This window comes from Aquarana catesbeiana, linkage group LG08 (genome assembly GCF_042186555.1).
Source record: "Aquarana catesbeiana isolate 2022-GZ linkage group LG08, ASM4218655v1, whole genome shotgun sequence".
NCBI classification, from domain to species: domain Eukaryota; kingdom Metazoa; phylum Chordata; class Amphibia; order Anura; family Ranidae; genus Aquarana; species Aquarana catesbeiana.
Window position 1 is genome coordinate 298,364,989 of NC_133331.1, and position 21,241 is coordinate 298,386,229.

At 44.3% G+C, this 21,241-nt stretch overlaps 2 protein-coding genes across 2 annotated transcripts in view; both read right to left on the minus strand.

The window, feature by feature from the left end:
• LOC141106848 (uncharacterized) overlaps positions 1–21,241 on the minus strand; it is a 141,917-nt gene that overhangs the window by 31,655 nt on the left and 89,021 nt on the right. Inside the window, 1 exon segment of the mRNA XM_073597777.1 lies at positions 4,298–5,452. Coding sequence (XP_073453878.1) covers positions 4,298–5,452 — 1,155 coding nt within the window.
• Positions 5,983–17,277, minus strand: LOC141104905 (uncharacterized). The gene is made up of 6 exons (XM_073594709.1): positions 17,191–17,277; positions 7,732–7,921; positions 7,518–7,615; positions 7,231–7,437; positions 6,914–7,141; positions 5,983–6,790 (listed from the first exon to the last, which is right to left on the minus strand). The coding sequence occupies exons 2-6, from the start codon at positions 7,763–7,765 to the stop codon at positions 6,587–6,589; spliced, it is 771 nt and encodes a 256-aa protein (XP_073450810.1). The 5' UTR covers positions 7,766–7,921; positions 17,191–17,277; the 3' UTR covers positions 5,983–6,586.

A 21,241-nucleotide genomic window follows, 5' to 3' on the forward strand; every position in this document is an offset into this window, starting at 1 on the left:
ACAGCAATTTATTTTGCAAAATCCCACATCATATTATGCCAGTCCCTATGAGTGGAGAGACCTGACAGTGGAGGAGTTCAAGGTTTTTTTGGGCCTCACATTTAATATGGGGCTCACCAAAAAAAACGAATTCCGTTCCTATTGGTCAACCCACCCCCTCCACCACATGCCGCTCTTCTCCGCGGTAATGCCCAGAACCAGGTATCTGATGATAATGAGGTTCCTACATTTCAGCGACAATACCCAGTGCCCTCCCCGAACTGATCCAAATTATGACAGGCTTTACAAAATTCGGCCAATATTAAATTCTTTTTCTGAAGTATTCCCCCAGCTGTTCACCCCGGACCAAAACATATGTGTGGATGAGTCCCTTGTTAAATTTAGCGGCAGGCTTAAAATTAAGCAATTTATCCCCAGCAAAAGGGCCCACTATGGGGTGAAGGTGTACAAACTATGTGACTGAGCCACAGGGTACACATATTCCTTCAAAGTGTACAAAGGGAAGGACACCCAGCTGCAGCCCCCTAATTGCCCGGACTACTTGGGAACCAGCGGGAAAGTTGTTTGGGACCTCATATACCCCCTACTCGACAAAGGATACCACCTGTATGTAGACAACTTCTACACTTCTCTGCCCCTGTTCCACAACCTTCATCGGAAGAAGACACCAGCATGTGGCACCGTAAAAAAAAATCGGAAGGGCTTTCCTCAAAGTCTTCTTAATAAGAAGTTGAGAAAAGGAGAAACGGCAAGTCTGCGTAACAAAGAGATTCTGGCAGTGAAGTGGAGGGACAGAAGGGATGTGTACATGTTGTCTTCCATCCACAATAACACCTATGTGGAAATCCCCAGAAGGAATGGCCCCATCCAGAAACCCAAATGCATCCATCAATACAATTCGTTTATGGGGGGAATCGACTTCAACAATCAAATGTTGGAACCATACCTTGCCACAAGAAGGACATACCATTGGTACAAAAAAGTATTGATTTATTTTTTTCAATCGGCCATATACAACTCCTATATCATTTACCGCAACTCCACCCAAAGCCCCCAACCCTTCCTTGGCTACCAGGAGGAAATTTACACTGCCCTTATATTCCCGAACGGCCCACCAGAAAACATCTGATCAGATGTTGTTAGTCGACTCTCCGAACGCCACTTTCCGGATAAACTCCCTCCCAAACCAACTGGCCAAAGACGTCAAAAAAGATGTAAGGTGTGTACCAGAGCAGGAGTCAGAAGAGACACATCTTATTATTGTGCACAATGTCCTTCCCAACCAGGCCTCTGTATAGGTGAATGTTTCCGCCGTTACCATACTTCACTAAATTATTAGTGAAGTATGGTAAACGTAATCCTCAGTTCCTGCCTTCACACACCTTATGCCACTGCCTGCTCTGTAACTGACCCTGGCTTGTTATTTGACCACGCTTCTGCCTGCCGATTTTGTACATACCGCTGCCTGATATGGAACTGACCCTGGACTGTTATTCGACCATGCTTCTGCCTAACGATTCTGTGCATACCTTTGCCTGATCTGGAGCTGACCTTGGACTGTTTGACCATGCCTCTTGCCTGCCTCTTGGACTGATCTTGTACCCTGCAACTGGACTAGTGGGATTCAACACAGGCGTCTCACATATGTGAGGGGCTCCAGAATAGATTTTCTGGATGAAGAAAACAATTTTCTTTGTTTTCTCATTCCTAGATTAGGGTCTGGGGACTCGGAGGCATCAAAGAGATTTGGGTGGGAGAAGCCTCTACCCCTGTCCCCATTCTGTCCTGAACGAGGCCCTACTTCTGCCTGCTGCCTGTAGGACTTACTGCCATCATGCCTCTGTTTGTTGCACTGACCACAGCACATGGACCTTGTTTCTGCCTAATACCAAGACCAATATTTTGGCATTGCTGACAATCTCTGCCTGCACTGACCCTGCACTGCACTGACCTATGGACAGTATCCATGCCTGCTGCCTGTACTGACTATGGACAGTATTTCTGCCTGCTGCCTGAAAAATTGTGTTCGCTGTTGCTGACCAAGTCCCTGCCTGCATCAGTGCTATCCTCCTGCGGACAACTGTACTACTAAAACCACAGGTAATCTTTTGTTTCTCTTTGCTCAGCATAATGTATTTTGGGGTGTAATTCTTGGTATGTGCATGCTATGTGTCCCTGGAACACCTGATGGCGTTCCTTGCATGTTGGATCTCTGTATGTGGCCAGGCTGTGTAAAGGTCTCACACATGTGGTATTGCCATACTCGGAAGGAGTGGCAGAATGTATTTTGGGGTGTCATTTTTTGCTATTTAAATGCCATGTGTTGGAAATATCTTATAAACGGACAACTTTGTGTAAAAAAAAAATGCGTTTTAATTTTTTTCCACATTTTCCAAAAACTTCTGGAAAAAAATGAACCGTTCAAAAGACTCATTATGCCTCATAGATTATACGTTGGGGTGTTAGCTGTCCCAAATGGGGGTCATTTTGTGGGCGTTTCCGTTCTCCTGGTGCTCCAGGGCCTTCAAAAGTGTAATAGGTGGGTGAGAAATGAGATGTGTAATTTATGCTCGTAGATCGCCTGAAGGTGCTACTTCCCTGGCGGGCCTCTGTATGTGGTCAGGCTGTGTAAAAGTCTCACACATGTGGTATCAGTATACTCAGGAGGAATAGCAGAATGTATTTTGGGGTGTTATTTTTGCTATGTAAATGCTATGTGTTGGAAATATCTTATAAACGGACAACTTTGTGTAAAAAAAAAAATGCATTTTCATTTTTTTCCACATTTTCCAAAAACTTCTGGAAAAAAATGAACCGTTCAAAAGACTCATTATGCCTCATAGATTATACGTTGGAGTGTTAGATTTCCAAAATGGGGTCATTTCCATTGTCCTGGTGCTCTAGGGCCTTCAAAAGTGTAATAGGTAGTCAACAAGTTAGATGGGTAATTTATGCTCCTTGAACACCTGATGATGCTCCCTGCATGTTGGGCCTCTGTATGTGGCCAGTTAGCGAAAAAGTCCCACACATGTGGTATTGTAATACTCAGGAGGAGTAGCCGAATGTATTTTGGGGTGTCATTTGTGGTATGCACATTCCATGTGAGAGAAATAAGCTATTACAATGACAATTTTCTGAAAAAAATTTAAAAATAAAAAAGAAACCTTAATTTGCAAAGAATTGTGGGAAAAAATAACAACTTCAAATAACTCACCATACCTTTTACTAAATACCCTGGAATGTCTACTTTCCAAAAAGGGGTCATTTGGGGGGCATTTGTACTTTCCTGGCTTGTTAGGGTCTCAAGAAATGAGATAGGCCTCAGTACATCAGGTCTGATCAGATGTGATCATTTTTTTATGATTTGCACCATAGCTTGTAGACGCTATAAATTTTACACAGACCAAATAATATCCACTAATTTGGGTTATTTTTACCAAAGATATGTAGCAGTATAAATTGTGGCCAGCATTTATGAATAAAAATTGCTAATTTGCAAAATTTTATCACAGAAACGAAGAAAAAAGCATTTTTTTCAAAATTTTCGGTCTTTTTTCATTTATAGCGCAAAAATTAAAAAACCCAGAGGTGATCAAATACCACCAAATGAAAGCTCTATTTGTATGAAAAAAAGGACAAAAAAATCATTTGGGTACAGTGTTGCATGACTGAGTAATTGTCATTCAAAGTGTGAGAGCACTGAAAGCTGACAATTGGTCTGGGCAGGAGGGGGGTTTAGGTGCCCAGTAAGCAAGTAGTTAAAGGAATTGGACATTTTTAATGTTTCACTTTAAGCATTTAAAAAGAAAATCGCTGCTCCTGGCTGAATGTAAATTTTATTTGTGATAAAATATGATTTCCAGGGCAGTGCAAAATACAAAACAATTCTATACAGAACTTACACATTTCCTTTACACATTCATTCTACAAAGTGTTTAGAAACAGACCTGTAAATGTTTGTGAAATCTTCCACCACAAAATGTACTCAGCCAATGAGAGGTAATGACTCCATTTTTATTTTTCTCCCGCTATCAATGGCCAACACGGTACAACACTTCATCCATGTCTTTGGTGATCTCTGATCTCCTTATCAAGTGTTTCCTCCATGATGAAGATCAGCCATGGAGTATATCTGAGGTGTATATCAGGGTGTGCTTCTTCCCCACATGTCCATCAACATTCATATACAAGACATTTCCCACACTCACTAATACACCTCGAGGGTTGTGTGGGACCCCTGATGTACAGGAAGACAGGACTTCAGTGAGGAACAATTCCCTCACTCAGGACAGGAAAGTGGCTTCTCCCCCGTGTGTGATCTCTGATGTCTGGAAAGATGGGACTTCTGTGAAAAACATTTCCCACACTCAGGACAGGAATATGGCTTCTCCCCCATGTGAGATTTCTGATGATAGGAGAGACTGAACATAGCTGAAAAACATTTCCCGCACTCAGGACAAGAATACGGCTTCTCCCCCGTGTGCAATCTCTGATGTGTGGAAAGACTGGACTTCACCGAAAAACATTCCCCGCACTCAGGACAGGAATACGGCTTCTCCCCCGTGTGCACTCTCTGATGATTAGAAAGACGGGACTTCTGTGAAAAACATTTCCCGCACTCAGGACAGGAATACGGCTTCTCCCCCGTGTGCAATTTCTGATGATGGGAAAGATGGGACTTCTGTGAAAAACATTTCCTGCACTCAGGACAGGAATACGGCTTCTCCCCCGTGTGAGATCTCTGATGCTTGGAAAGACTGGACTTCACTGAAAAACATTTCCCGCACTCAGGACAGGAATATGGTTTTTCCCCCGTGTGCAATCTCTGATGCTTGGAAAGACTGGACTTCACTGAAAAACATTTCCCGCACTCAGGACAGGAATACGGCTTCTCCCCCGTGTGCAATCTGAGATGTCTGGTAAGACTGGACATCGCTGAAAAACATTTCCCGCACTCAGGACAGGAATAACGCTTCTCCTCCGTGTGCAATCTCTGATGATAGGAAAGACTGAACATCGCTGAAAAACATTTCCCGCACTCAGGACAGGAATACGGCTTCTCCCCCGTGTGCAATCTCATATGTGTGGTAAGACTGGACTTCCGTGAAAAACATTTCCCACACTCAGGACAGGGAAACCTTTTATTTGTTGGATTATCCCTCACAGTCTGAGGTTCCTCAGGATAAGAGGAATACGATGGTCCGGCACCGTCCCGCACAGTCTGAGGTTCCTCAGGATAAGAGGAATACGATGGTCCGGCACCGTCCCTCACAGTCTGAGGTTCCTCAGGATAAGAGGAATACGATGGTCCATCTACACTGTGTGGTGCCGGATGGACATTTGAGGTAGTCGGGTTTTCTCCTGGACTATACTGTGTGATGTCCTCATCTTCTACTTTACAGTCTGGAGACAAAGTGAGACAATCCTCTGAGGTTTTCCTCATCTCCCGTCCATCTACTAAAATAGAGATACAAAGATTATTACTAGACATGAGCAGATTGGTTCCCCTAAACCAGGACTCCGCCCACATCAGGCAGCTTTGTCTCTGAGGATCTTACAATTCCCCCCTCAAGGTAACTAGTAAATGGGTCCTCTGATCTCCTACCAGATAATTTCTTTATTCATGGACCTTAGTCAGAGAGTGAGGAAACAACGAGAACTGTCTTTTATAGGAGTGACAGTGATGAGGGGATTATAGGACGAGTGTCCCCTCCCCCTCTATCACTCATTGCCATCTTCCCAACACAAGAAGTCCTGCACTTCCTTATTTAGTCCATGATTTAGTCATGAATAACAGCGGGGCTGAGACCCACCAGAGGTCAGAGAGTGAGGATGGGGGGAGAACAACCAAGATGAAGACTGGACTGATCCTGAAGACCACCATCATTGGGTTATTGACTCCTCCCTCATTATCACTTTCTGTTTAAGGTTCCAAAGTTGGAGGATGTTATCACATTATTATCAACATGTAAAAGTCTGTGCTCCAATCAAATCATCAGATATAAAATGTCCAGCTGGTAGGAAATGGGTGTAACAAAAGAGAATACATATTATGTGTATATATAAGCAGTGGGTAGAGGGGAGAGAGCAGAAGTCAGGAGTATGTAATGTACAACATAGAGTATATAGTGCAGGGGTCAGGACTTATAATATTGGTGGCTTAATGTTTATTTGAGACAAGTTGCAGAGGTCCCACACCGCTGCCTCCCATCTCCTGAGACTGCACTCAGTGACTTGGGTCTGAGACTATACAGACATATCCCTCCACCCGGCACAGACAGCAAATAACAGAAAAGGTATTCCCGGGAGAATTACTCTGTCAGAGGTCTTGCTAGACCCAGGACTTGAGGCAGAAGACCCAGGATACATACTCCAGGTGCCTAGGCTGAGCAACACCTATGGAGAAAATCTAAATTTTACTGCCAGCTGAACCCCAGAATCTCCATAAATCCAGTCTAGATACATAAATTGTGTCTGCAGCACAGAGAAGGAAGATTATCCGAGAGAAATACAGGAATACAGGACGGGGAACACAGCTCAGGAAAGTGACCAGGGGATTACAGGCTGATATCACCCAGTCCCCGCCCTACTCTGGACCAATCAGTGAGCAGTATGGGTGGAGGAATGGATTTAGTGTTAATGACCCACCTATGCTGATCTCTGTAGGAGTGTCCTCCTCTATAAATGTCCCCGTTATTCCATCCTCCTCCATAGACTGCTGATCATCCCTCACATACGTCTCTTCTTCTTCTGATTTAACCTCAAATTCTATATCAATTGGATCTCCACTCTAAATCAAGAAAATGAGAGAAAATATCATCTATAAAATAGAAGATTTATTATTGTGACATCATATAAAAAAAACACACATCCTCTCCAGAAGTCCATGTTCTAGATGCTCCGATCCACCAACCTTGTAACAGTGAGGGATGCTGTGATCTTCCTGTGTGGAATCCCGGGAATACAGAGGACGGGGACATCTCTCTGGTGGGTTTCTGTAGCTGGATGACTCTTCCATGGTGTCCTGGTACAGATCCTTGTAAACTTTTAGAGACTCAGACTCCTCTATCACCCCAACCTCATAATCCTCCTCTTTTATCTCTTTTTTAACCTCGACTTTAGAATCTCTCAGATTTCCACTCTGAATATATAATAAAAATGACATCAATGGTAACAATGCAGATAATGTACAGATCCTAATGATACTATCAGTGATTGTTCCTCATCTACCTGATGATAGTGAGAGATGGTGTGATCTTCCTGTGTGGAATCCCGGGAATACAGAGGACGGGAACATCTCTCTGGTGGGTTCCTGATATTAGGTGGCTCCATCATATCCCTGTGTCCTTCTGAAAAGTTTTTCATCAATCCATACTCCTCATCCTCCTCTTTATACTCTTCTTTAACATTAATATTATCATCCCCAAGGTTTCCACTCTGAAAATATAAAAAAATATTCATTGCAACAAACATGCTTGTGTATAAATCATAACTACCAATAATTGTCAATCATCTACCTGATGATGGTGAGGGATGGTGTGATCTTCCTGTGTAGAATCCCAGGAATACAGAGGACGGGGACATCTCTCTGGTGGGTTCCCATTACTGGATCCATCTGTAGGAAACACACACACTGACTGAATACATTGTTTCTATGTGTTTATCAGATGATGGGGGATCTAGGTGGATCCTCCGTACTGCTCTCTCCTTTACAATAAAGTCTCCTCTTACCCGGTGATGTGAGGGGCGGCTGATTGTCCATCATGATGTCCTTCCGAGCTCCGCTCACCTCTCCTGTCAGCAGCTCGATGATCTCTCTGGTGACTTCTAGAATCTTCTTTTTATTTCTCTATTCTATCAGGGAGGGAGGTGGAGGCAATGTGATGGTCAGATGATCTCCAGACTTCACAGGAGGAAAACTCTAGATTTGAACACAAATAGTAAAATCAAATGACATTCCCAGAATCCTCCTCACCTCACTGGTCAGGTCTCTTTTTATTTAAACCCCACTTCATGCTGAGGTTTCTGATATTACATACAATGCAGGTTCAACAGCCCTACTTGGAAAGTGAGGAGGCCAGGGGTCGGCCCACATCCTAAGAGCATTAGAAAAAAAAAGTCGGATAGAGAGATATTAGGAGGAGGCGCTATGAGGTCAGTGTGATGTCATAGGATTCTCTGACGCTGATTGGAGGGGCATTGGGAGGAGGGAGCTGTGGGGGGTGCTCTGTGAGGTTTCTGTACACAGAATCATTTCTCCTGGGTGCGCCCCTCCTCTCCTAAACTGGAAGATGATTTTTGTCTTTGGGCTTTGTCAGGACACATCATATTCCTGTGATCTACGTGTACTCTGGAGATTTTACTGATCACATTTTAGGATGAATATCTGAGACTGGGATCATTATGGGAAAATAAATTACGGACATTTACTGAAAATTAAATTTTTCTTTTTTTCTTCTTATTTGCATCTCATAAAATAAATACATATTCCAATCCCTCCTAAATAAACCGCCCAACCCCCACCACTAATAAAATTACTATAATCCGCTTGTCAGGAGTGTGTTTTGCTCCTACTCCTAATTCCTGCATCCAGGTTTTGGCTGTGATGCATTCTTCTGTCTGTCTGTCCCACCTGTAAGGTAATTGATGTGGTCAGTCTCTGGGTGGAGACCCAACCTGATTTAAGCCAGCCAAGCCTGCAGTCTCATGCTTGTGATATTGCGTTTGTAACATGTGCTCCAAGCTCTCTGTTTGTCTGCCCTACTCTGGTGTTGGAATTCCCTCGTTGATGACCTTGGTTCAGATATCGACTACTTTCTGAACTCTGTTTGCCTTTTGACTGTGGATTTGACCCTGACTATTCTGAACCTTGCCTGCCTTGTACCTGGACTATCGTTGGAACCACTCTGTCTGTCTGCCAACCTGCAAATACCTGGTTGCTGTGCTCAGTTTGTTCCTGCTCAGGCGTGGTGGCCAGGCACTATAGCATTCTGTAAATCCTGGGGGGCAACTGAGTACAGGTAGGCCTGCTTGCCTTATGGAAAAGGGGGCTTCTATAGGTGAAGAACACAGAAGCCAGCTATAGTGTCTGACCACCTGCGTTAGGGGTAAGCGTGACATTGTTAGTATAGATGTAGAAAATGTACAATAGACGGATGAGATGAGAAGGTCACTGGTGGAAAAGGTGACACATCTCCAAAATGAAGGAAATGTTTAAGCCCTGTAAGTGGGGGGGGGGATGTTCTGACCCTGAAGGGGTTCATCTACTGTACATTTCCACAATATTAATGACTGGGGGGCACATGTCTGGGGTTCTTTCTATAAGTGAATTTTTGATTTAAGTGGGCGTCCTTTGGCTCTGCACAAAGAGATTGCAAAAAGCGAGAATATACAGCAAACTACTTTGATAAAACACCAAACAGGGGGCGCATGCTCAGCGCTGAGCGAGATGGACGCCTGACACAGTAGCTCCGCACACCGCGGGACATGATTGGCTCACAGAGGGCTATAAATGGCCTTACACCGACACTTCTAACACCCCTCGAGGCACAAAGACACAGTGCATGCCGTTGTTGAAGAAAAAATCCCGGGGCCCGCTCAGAATTCTCTAACCCACTATCTCCTCTGCACCAGGGAACAATACAGCATGTCCCAAAATGGCGCCGTGGCCCGAGCACATTCTCCTGCTCCAGCGGCCCCCTCTGTGCCTTCTGTTCCTGGCTCACCTTCGGATCCTGGCAGTGAGTACACCTCTTCTCTATCTAAAGCTGACCTAGATGCTAGCCTAGAAAAGATGTATAATAGACTGGCAACAAAGTTCCAAACAGAAACGCACAAGACCTCCCATGCACTGTCACAGGAGATTGCAGCTCTGGGTACTAGAACTGACATGCTGGAAACTAAACACGATGAACTGGCCCTGGCTTATAATGAGCTCAGTCCAGAGCATGAAATGTTAACAACGTTAACAACAGCATTTGATCAAATCAGGTTGAAGATCTGGACAACAGGAATAGATGCAATAATCTGCAATTGCGAGGTATTCCAGAGTCGGTAACAGATTTGATTCACACTGTCATCAGGCTGTTCAAGTCTCTCCTTCCAAAATGTGAATCTGCGGCCTTTAGGTGTGGCAGGTTTCACAGGGCCCTCAGACCAAAACCTCCAGCAGACAAACTGCCGCGTGACATAATCCTTTGTATGAAGGATTTCCTGACGAAAGAAGACATTTTAAGGGCTGCTAGAAACACCCTACGCATCGCCCTTGATGATTACACTGTTCAGAACTATCCGGATATCTCACTAGCCACATTGGACAGACACAGGGGCATGAAGGAGGTCACTGTAACACTTTAAGCAGCCCGGATCCGATACATATTTCCCATTTAAATTGGTGGGTTCCTCATAATGGCTCCACTTATGCTGCCACCACAGTTCTGGAGGGTCAGGAGATCCTGGTGAAATTGGGCCACATGGAAGCTGAAGCGGTGCCCTGCCATCCCTTGACCCCCCCAGGCAATCTCAAATCTGGCACATGCCACCTACCAGACACGACAGAAGGAGAATTCGATATGATAACGCTTAACCGGGGACATAGCTAACTTCATCGCATCAATACAGCTATCTCTACGATCTGCCCCGTTGGATTCAGCGACGACGCACCCTCAGTCTCAAGGCACCCACTTTGTCAGGAGCCTGTCCCTTGGTGCTGCTGCATGACATCCCCACCCAGCAACTTTACCACTTTTTAAATCTTTTTTTTACAGCTAGGTTCCTCACACTGGTCCCCTCTTTTGGTTTGGGCACAAGATCAGTGGTGCTGCTGGGTTCGAGACTTGGTTGTCTCGGTTGTAACATTCTATTTTCAGGATACAAAAATGTTCCTGATCCTGTTCATTTTTTGTTCATTTTCTTTTTTTTTTTTGGACTCTTTTTTTTCTCAGGTTTGAATCCTCAACTGATTATAGTCATTCTTGTCCTGACAGGCGTTTTTGGAGTAGGTGAGGTCATAAGGCCTCTATCCGCTGTTTTAAATGTTCCTCTATGGTCTGCAATCTGTTACAAATGCAGTATTGGGGCTTTGTGGAGTTAGGTTCCATATTTGATAGTAGCCTACAAGCCTATTCTTCACTCATTCAGCTGAACGCCCCCCCTAATCTTAGTAATGGCGATTAATTGCATCTCGCATAACGTCAAAGGCTTCAACTCTCCCTATTAAGAGGAGTAAAGCCTTCTCCCACTATAAGCGACTTAATGCTAAAATTCTACTGATTCAAGAGACACACTTCTCGCAAAACTCCCATCCCAAGTTCTTTCATAGAACTTTCCCACAAGCTTTCTACACACTTCATTCATCGAAGAGTAGGGGTGCTGCCATATTTTTACACGCCTCCTTTCCTATGGATGTGCGTCAGATTTACAAAGATAAGGAAAGTCGCTATGTTATAATAAAGGGAGGATATTCATAACCGGGAGCTTACCATAGCTAGTGTTTATGCCCCCAACGAATCCTCTGCCTCCTTCTTCACATCCTTTTTTGATATTTTAGCAAAATATCAATCCCCCCCATATGATTATAGGGGGAGATTTTATCATGGTAGCGAACCCCACACTAGACAGGGTGCACGGCCTCCACTGGTTCCAGGGCTTTCCCTAAATCCATTTCCCGTAAACTCCTGGAATTCCAACTAGTGGACACATGGTGGGTACACACAACATAGGAGCAAAAGAATATACGTTCTACTCTCATCCGCACAACAGTTACGCAAGACTAGACTATATTCTCTCCACTCCTATTATCCTTGCTATCTCTCAGACAGCCTCCATTTATAACTGTGCATGGTCTGACCACCACATAACCTCCTTCACCACAGAATTTATTAAACTAGCCCCTACACCATTTATGCGGAGACTCAATGAGGCACTTCTTTCTGACTTGGCGGGTGAATCTGAGGTTTCTCAATCTATAGATACCTACTTTGCCCTAAACGCCCTCCCTGGGACCCCCATTTCTACAGTGTGGGTCGCTCATAAGGCAGTTGCTGCGGGGTAAACTTATCAGTTTAGCTACTGCCCACAATAAAACTAATAAGAAAAAAATAGTACAGCTCTCTGCGGAGCTGGACAGTTTATATAAAAATTCCGCAGCCCTGACTTTAGTCTACCAGACTGTCCATCGAGCAAAAAACGCCTTGAATTTGACTCGCTACTCTCAGCTAAAGTGGAGAAGGGCCCTGCGATGGTCCAAGGCAAGATGTCTATTGCACAGTAATGCCCTGTCTGAAAATGGTGACGTAAAACGCGTACGTCGGGACTATAAATGGGGCAGTAGCCAATAGCTTTCGTCTCTTAATTTATTCTGAGCATGGGTGGCACTTTGTGCATCGGATTTGTCTACATTTTGTTGTCGGAAAATTTTATAGCCTGCTCTCAAACTTTGTGTGTCGGAAATTCAGACGGAAAAAGTCCGATGGAGCCCACACACGATCGGAATTTCCAACAAAACAATCCGATCGCACTTTTTTCCTGTCGGAAAATCCGACCGTGTGTACAGGGCATTACACCGCCTCAACCATGTTCGCTAGGAAACTGAACCAGCCTTTCCACCCTCCGCACGTTTATAAATTGACTACCCCTTCGGGCATAATTACATCTCACCCTCAAGAAGTCTTAAAAATTTTTACTCAACATTACTTGGACCCCCCCAGTCTGGACCATCAGATGAGGTGTAAGAGTCCAGGGCTTACTAAGTATGCACCAATTGCGCGTTGCCACAAGAGGAAATCCGTTCCAACTGAGCATGCGCTAAAGACGCCTCAGCGCGCCAACCCGCACCTGCGCAGAAGACCTGATGAAAAACGGCAGGAATATGCCCAGGAAGCGGACAGGAAGTGACCTCAACCTGATGGAAAAAGGTGGGAAAATGCCCAGGAGGCGCCCAGGAAGTTACCTCAAACTTCCCTATATAAGCCCAGCCCAGACACTGTCAAATTGCTGGATTATCTTCAGTCCCCCCCTTGTTCCTGTGCTAGTGTGTGATCTGTCTGAACTTGTTGTGACCTGGAAACCTATTTGACTACTCTTGATTCCTGCTTGCCATTGACCTCGGATTTGTACCTTGACCATTCTACTTCTTTAATACACTCATATGCAGCCAATCACCTGTTTGTTAACTTCCCGCCTCCCTCCCTGCAACTCCTGCGTTACACGCTGTGCCTCCCTCCGATCTGTCTGTGTAAGATCAACCAGCAACTATGTAATACAATACGACCTCAGGAAGACGACAGATTTGTCGAAACGGCGCAGGGAGGAGCGGCGTGCTGACGTCACCACCACACCACGCTGAACCCGGAAGGAACAGGCAGCAGCTGAAGCCGGCCGGCGCTTATTTGATTCTAGAGGCGAATTTTAACTGCACACATTATACCATCTGCCGCGTACGGGCATCATTTGCTGAGGTTGTGGGGAGACCTGTATATTCCCTGTGCCGTTTATGACTGCCATAATAGCAGTCATTGGGATCTGGTAAGCGCATCTGATATTCCACCTTGGGTGTGAAGAGTCATAGAGGATTCCCCATCTGCATCTTCCCCTCCTTCTGCACTTTTGTGGCACTTTTCCATCACGGATCCCCCCCTTTTTTGTTGTTTTACGTATTCTGGACTTTATATTTATTTTTGGGATGTTTTCACTGAATATATTACCATATTCACTTTTGGCAATTAATCATTACTAATTTCCTGGTTATCAGTATATGAATTTGCTTTTACTAATGTGTTTATTCACTTTTGATTGTTTGTTTACTGCATATGAGTGTATTAATTTTGCTTCTATCTCCACGTATACTCACTTTAATATTTATTCATTCATTTAGTGGTTTGTTCAATCCTATCCTATTCACTTTTGAGTGATTTTGTTTCAGATTACATTTTAGCGCCGCATCTTTGTTTAACTTTTTATGATGAGATTTGGAGACTAGATCTTGGTGCAGGCTGCTTTCGTTGTCACAACATATTTGTTTGATCATAAACCCAGAGCGCAGCTTTTAACTTGGTTTTTCTATCATTCTACTTCTTTGCCCCTTTTGTACTCAGCTGCCAGATTGGAACTGACCCCGGCTTGGTTCTTGACCATTTTTCTTCTGATTAACCCTTTTATACTTCGTTGCCAAACTGGACTTGACCTTGGCTCGGATCTCGGACAAAGGCTTGCACAGTGCTCCACACCCCTGGCACCCGTGCCACTCGGTGCCCACCAAGTCTCTGTCTACATCTCCAGAGGCTTCAAGGACCCGAGGTGCAAGGGAGGCCTCCCCACTACTTCGGTCTCATCTCAGGTACATGGCACGCGTGACATGAGGCTTTGTTCTGGTTTAACTCTATCCCAATCCCGACTCTCACAATTAGACAAACTTAATTCACCTATTTCCCAATCAGAAGTGCTGAATGTCATCAAGGCACTAAAGACAGGTTCTTCCCCCGGGCCTGATGGTTTTTCTACCATATATTATAAAAAAATTTGCCTCCCAACTGTCTCCCAGGCTGGTTCGGCTTTTTAACTTTGTCCTACAAGATAACAGCTTTCCGGAGGAAATGCTGTTAGCAAACATGTCGCTCATCCCTAAGCAGAATAAGGACCACACTCACCCCCAGAATTTTAGGCCCATATCGGTTATCAGTGACCTGAAAATTTTCAGTAGGATCTTAGCCGATAGACTCGCAGGAGTGATTTCCTCACTAATTTCCCCTTACCAGTCAGGGTTTATCCCCCACCACCTTATAACAGACAATATCCGCCTAGCCACAGATATTATTCAGGATGCAAACCTTTTCTCCATGAAACTGTTCACGTTAAGTTTAGACATTCGTAAAGCTTTTGACAGTGTGTCTTGGAGCTATGCGTTTCTCCTACTAAAGCGCTATGGCTTTCAGGGTGATTTCCTACAGGCTCTATACCAAAACCCCAGCAGGCGTGTCAAAATCCCTGGATGTAGCTCAGAGTTTTTCCGGCTTGGTAGGAGTGCCCACTGTCCCCACTCATTTTCGCTCTGGCTATTGAGCCCCTAGCCATTGCCATACTGCAGCGCCCGGATATTCCGGGCTACAACAAAGCTTCCTTTACTTATAAATTCTGCATGTATGCGGATGATGTGCTTTGTGTGTCAGAAAATCCGAAGCAAAATGTCCGATGGAGCCCACACACGGTCGGTATTTCCGACAACACGCTCCGATTGGACATTTTCATCCATCGGAAAATCCGACCGTGTGTACGGGGCATTAGGCAAACAGCGATTAAATTATTTACCCGCTGGTACTATACTCCTTTATGTTTGGGAAAGATCTACCCACAGACTTCCTCATCTTGTTTCCGAGGATGTGCTCTTCCAGGTTTTTTTTTTGCACGTGTTCTGGGAATGTGAAGCTCTGCAACCTACTTGGAGGGCGACTCTGGAGCTAATGGATAAGCTGGCGGGGAGGCACATGGCTCTGACACATACTCACTGTCTACTATTTGAAAAAATCCCTGATATCCCGAAACCCCCTAATGAAACTATTACACACTATTTGTATTGCGCTGCATTGGGCAATCGCCCTTAACTGGAAGTCGAACACAGTCCCATTCTCGCAAGTTATCTCTCGAGTTGATCAAATAATGTAATCTGAAAAAAATATTTCACACACTGCATGACTCCATCCCTATGTATGACGCTAAATGGAACCCTTGGTTCACTTTTCATCTACAAGAATTACCTGAGTTATGGTTTTCTTTTTATTTCTGTTGTTTTTGACTTTTCTGGTTGCAGTCTTGTTTGACATACCATATATAGCTGATAAGAACATAGCATTAAGATTGTCATGTTTAACCTCGAATACTTATCTATTTGGACGATCATTGTCTAACTCTGTAACCCAAATTATTTTTCAATGAGTAGTTTTATATCCCATGCCATTTTGTACTGCAAACTTCCTTTTCTCAATAAAAAAATGCTTAGTAATAAAAAAAAAAAAAAAAAAAAAACACCAAACAGACTGCAGGTGACCTTGTTTCCCTATCTAGCTCTCCTTCCTCTCTATAACAAGTGCTTTCTATCAATCCTTCTAATTTACTAACAGACATATCAGCCTGGATGTCACAACACTTCCTCAAACTCAATCTATCCAAAACCGAGCTCATAATATTTCCTCCCCCACGTGCCCCCTTCCCCTGACTTCTCTGTCAAGATCAATCGCACAACCATCAACATGTCCCCACAAGCCAGGGTGCTAGGTGTAATCCTGGACTCTAAACTCTCCTTTCAGCCCCACATCCAATCACTGTCCAATCAATGTCCAAAGCTTTCCGCGTCAACCTCCCGCAACATCTCCAAATTACGTCCCTTCCTAACCAATGACCTCACAAAGCTACTGATTCAATCCCGGGTTATATCTTGCCTTGACTACTGCAAGTCCCTCCTCACCAGATTGCCTTTATATGGGCTATCCCCCCTTCAGCCCATCATGAATGCTGTTGCCAGACTCATCCACCTTACCAACCATTCAATGTCTGCTGCTCCTCTCTGCCAATCTTCTGCTTACCCAAAAAATTAAATTCAAAATACTAACAACTTAGAAAGTCATCCAGAACTCGGCCCCCAGCTATATCACTAACCTAGTCTCACAATACCAACCAAATCATTCTCTTCGATCCTTCCAAAACCTCCTGTTCTCTAGCTCCCTCATCACTTCCTCCTATGCTCATTTTCAGGACTTCTACCGAGCCTCTCCCATCCTTTGGAACTCCCTATCCCAATTTGTCTGACTATCTCCTACTCTGTCCACTTTAAGACGATCCCTGAAAACCCTTCTCCTATGAGAAGCCTATCCTGCCCCCACCTAACAACTGGACTTTTATTTTCTCCATCAGCCCATCTCCCACAGTTATTAACTTTTGTATCACTTGACCCTCCCTCTTAGATTGTAAGCTCTAAGGATCAGGGCCCTCTGATTCCTCCTGTATTATATTGTATTGTAACTGTACTGTTTGTCCTCATGTTGTGCAAACTGTGGGTGCGATATAAATCCTGTATAATAATAATAATATATGTGTGTATCATCATCTGCTGGAGATAAAAGACGTCACAGTGACTATGGAGGAAGAGGACGGACATGATGGGGGGTTACTGGGTGTAAATAGAAAATAAGATCTTATTACCTCTTCTGCTGCCAATTTCAGCAACGTCACCTCTACGTCGTATCACAAGGAGCTTTCTTCCTGTACCTGACATCATTTCCTGTCTTCCATAGAGACTTCCTGTCTGGGTAGAAGTGAGATCACCATCTTGTGGAGCTCAGAGGAACTTCAGCCCTGAGAAACGCCTCGTAGTGTGAACACGGCCTTGTGCTGTGTGTATGTACTGTATATCCTTATAGATGTGTAGTGCTCCCCCCACAGAGAGCGATGATATTAACCGGTTCTTTCCCATACAGTACAGAGGCCCCCCAGTCACACAAGCAACAGTCCATTCACTCCGGCTCCAATTAACAGTCTCAGGGTTTGTCTTTTTGTAAAGTATTGCTTGTAGAATCTGTAAAAGGAGAGATATTGGGACAGAGGCATAATAGGGGGTCATAATTGTGACCTGGCCCCATGCTTCAGGGGGTCCGTGTGGCTCCCCTGTCATATTTGTCTACACTTGGATAGGAGGGGGGGGGGTAGATTTGCACCTCATCCCTTTAAACCTGAACACATATTAACTACACAGGTTCTGTGGCTGGTTAAGGTGGTAATTAAACTCATTTGTTGCCTTATCTGCATTTAATTAGCCTTAGAACCTGGGTAATTTATATGAGTTCGGGTTTGAAGGGATGAGGTGGCAACCCTAAGGGGGGGCGGCATACACAGGAATCTTCACACGGCATACACAGGAACTCATATGAGTGTTTCGTTTGCACATTTTGTGATCACCATCATTCTGCTTTTTGTTTTTTTTTAGGTTTTGTTACTTCATATCTTGTGACATTCTGCTTCTATATTTATGACTCATAACATTGTCATTTATAGGATTTAAACCTTGTTTTATTTTTTCACTTGGTTTACTGGATCGCTTTTGTCATTTTCCCTGTTTTGAGGTTTAGGGACTTTGCTTTAGTTTTCTACTTACACTTTTCACCACTACTGATTGTTATTTTATTCAATTTTTTTTCTTTCATTTTTGGATTTACATATTCAGCACCGCACCCACCCCACGTTTTACACTGATTTGAATTTTGTATTTAGGACTTTCGGTGCTGGCAGCTTCATACATACACAATTTTTCACTTTTCATAATTATTTTATTTTCAAGTGCAGCGTTAACCATTCGATTTTTCCACTACCATTACACACTCCTGTCCCCTGCATTCTGTACATTACACACTACTGTCCCCTGCATTCTGTACATTACACACTCCTGTCCCTTGCATTCTGTACTTTACACACTCCTGTCCCCTGCATTCTGTGCATTACACACTCCTATCCCCTGCCATCTGTGCATTACACACTCCTGTCCTCTACATTCTGTACATTACACACTCCTGTCCCCTGCATTCTGTACATTACACACTCCTGTCCCCTACATTCTGTACATTACACACTCCTGTCCCCTGCATTCTGTACATTACACACTCCTGTCCCCTACATTCTGTGCATTACACACTCCTGTCCCCTGCATTCTGTACATTACACAATCCTGTCCCCTGCATTCTGTACATTACACACTCCTGTCCCCTGCATTCTGTGCATTACACACACCTGTCCCCTACATTCTGTACATTACACACTCCTGTCCCCTATATTCTGTACATTACACACTCCTGTCCCCTGCATTCTGTGCATTACACACTCCTATCCCCTGCCATCTGTGCATTACACACTCCTGTCCTCTACATTCTATGCATTACAACTCCTGTCCCCTGCATTCTGTGCATTACACACACCTGTCCCCTGCATTCTGTATATTACACATTCCTGTCCTCTACATTCTGTACATTACACACTCCTGTTCTCTACATTCTATGCATTACACACTCCTGTCCCCTGCATTCTGTGCATTACACACTCCTGTCCCCTGCATTATGTGCATTACACACTCCTGTCCCTTGCATTCTGTACATTACACACTCCTGTCCCCTGCATTCTGTACATTACTCACTCCTGTCCCCTGCATTCTGTACACTACACACTCCTGTCTCCTACATTCTGTACATTACTCACTCCTGTCCCCTGCATTCTGTACATTACACACTCCTGTCCCCTGCATTCTGTACATTACACACTCCTGTTGTGAAGGAATGTGATGTAGATAATAATAATAGTAATCTGAAAATGTCTATTTTCTTATGTGCATACATATTTTTCTCCTTACTCATTATATAAGTATACAGATTTGCTCTGTTCCTATATTTTCTCAAAATGGCGTGTACCCCCTACCTCCCACACACAGAAGAACGCGGAACTGGAGATAAGAACAAAGAGAGCCAAACCTCGTTATGAAAATTATCCATCTTCTTTTCTATCTTAACCAATGAGATGTACCTATTAGACTAACATAGCAATGACGTATTTGTGTGTATAAAACATTAACACCGCCTTGAATAAATCAGAAGTGGAATGAGTTAGCAATTCTGAGCGTGTCTCAGAGTGTTTACTTTATATGCATGCATATCTACACTTTTCAAATTAGAGACAGCAGCAGATAACCTTGAGCTCGATTGGAGCTCTTAATCATTTCCATAAAAGTTGGTGCCGAAACCCGGGACCTCAGGCTACGGTCGAAGTTATACCGCGACAAGCATTCGGACGTTAATTGAAAGATAACAGAGTGGGGTTTGCGCAGCCCTAACAGTACCGGTGAGTTGATTGATATTTTTACCACTGTACGACTCTCTTATCTTTCGGTTGACGGCTGGATTCTGTCGGTATGCTGAGACTGTCTTAGAGGCAGGTATTTCCTCGCCTGAGGTTGTTTAACGAACCTGCCAATGGGTTTCTGCTGACTGTATTTTTTGTTCACTGTCTGTCATTCTTTGGGTTACGAAACTCAGCAGTCTAAAAGTGCTACATGCGTGAATGTATGGTCTCATCTCCAGACGAGCTGTTGGCCTCTGGAGTGAGATAGTTTTTTTGTAGCAGTCGTTTATAGACAGGTGTACTCTAGGTTCAAGGAACCTTTGAGGGTTATCTCAGCTGCTGGCTTTGCAGTCTGAAAGCGTTACAGAGGACTCACCCCAAGAAGAGTTGTCGGCCTCTTGGTGTAGAGCTGTAGAAAAACGTCTATAAACGGGTTTATTTTTGCAGGGTGGTCTGCCCTTGCGTTTATCTTAGCCTGCTGAGGCTTTACGGTTCAGAGAGTGGCAGGTGTAATGTCCTGTCGTGATTGTATTTGTGGTTTATTGTTTGATATACACGAGAGGGGGAAGGAGGCTACCCGAAGGATCTGTTGGGTCGCGGGCTGTAGCTCCTCACTTCCCCTCCCACCGAAGGAATTTGCTGATAAGAACGCTGAGAAAAATATTAACTCCTTGGTTGTATGTATTCCCCTCTCAAGCCGTTAGCCGAGAAACAGAAAGTGATATTGTAAAGAAGGAGAGAAGAAGATGTTGAAATAGTTAACAAAGTTGAAAGAAGTGACGAAAGTTATGTTGCAGAAGAAACAGGGAGAAAAATCCTGTGTGATAAAGAAAATTGGATAAAGGAAGTTAAGCAAGATGGCGATTGTATTATGTATGTTTATCACAAAACTGATGATATGTTGGAACTTTAAACAAAGGAGGGGAGGGACAGCACTGCCCTCCGTCTAACAACCACTCCTTTCTCACCACCCAAGCACAACCCACTGTGACAACTCAGCCCGGCGGCCATCTTAGTGCACCCATGCCTTCACTTTCTACCCAGTCCAGTGCACTTCCTGCCGGCGGCCATCTTGGTACACCCAGTAAGCTTAAACAGCCTGTACCCAGCCCTCCCTGTTTTAAACCAAGATGGTTCATACCACACACCTGTCTTCCCCAATACGGGAGCATCACATTCCCAGGCTGGATATGTTAATGATGAAGAAGCATCTGAGTGGGAAGCCCGACAGCAGGCAGCAAGGCCACCCACTGATTTAACCCCCAATCCGGCTCCAGACTCTCAGTTCCGAGAGGATCTCAAACACATGCTGGCAACCGTAAAGAACAGTGCCTCTTGTCAGCCCCTGCCCCAACAACAGTCTCGGTTACCAGAA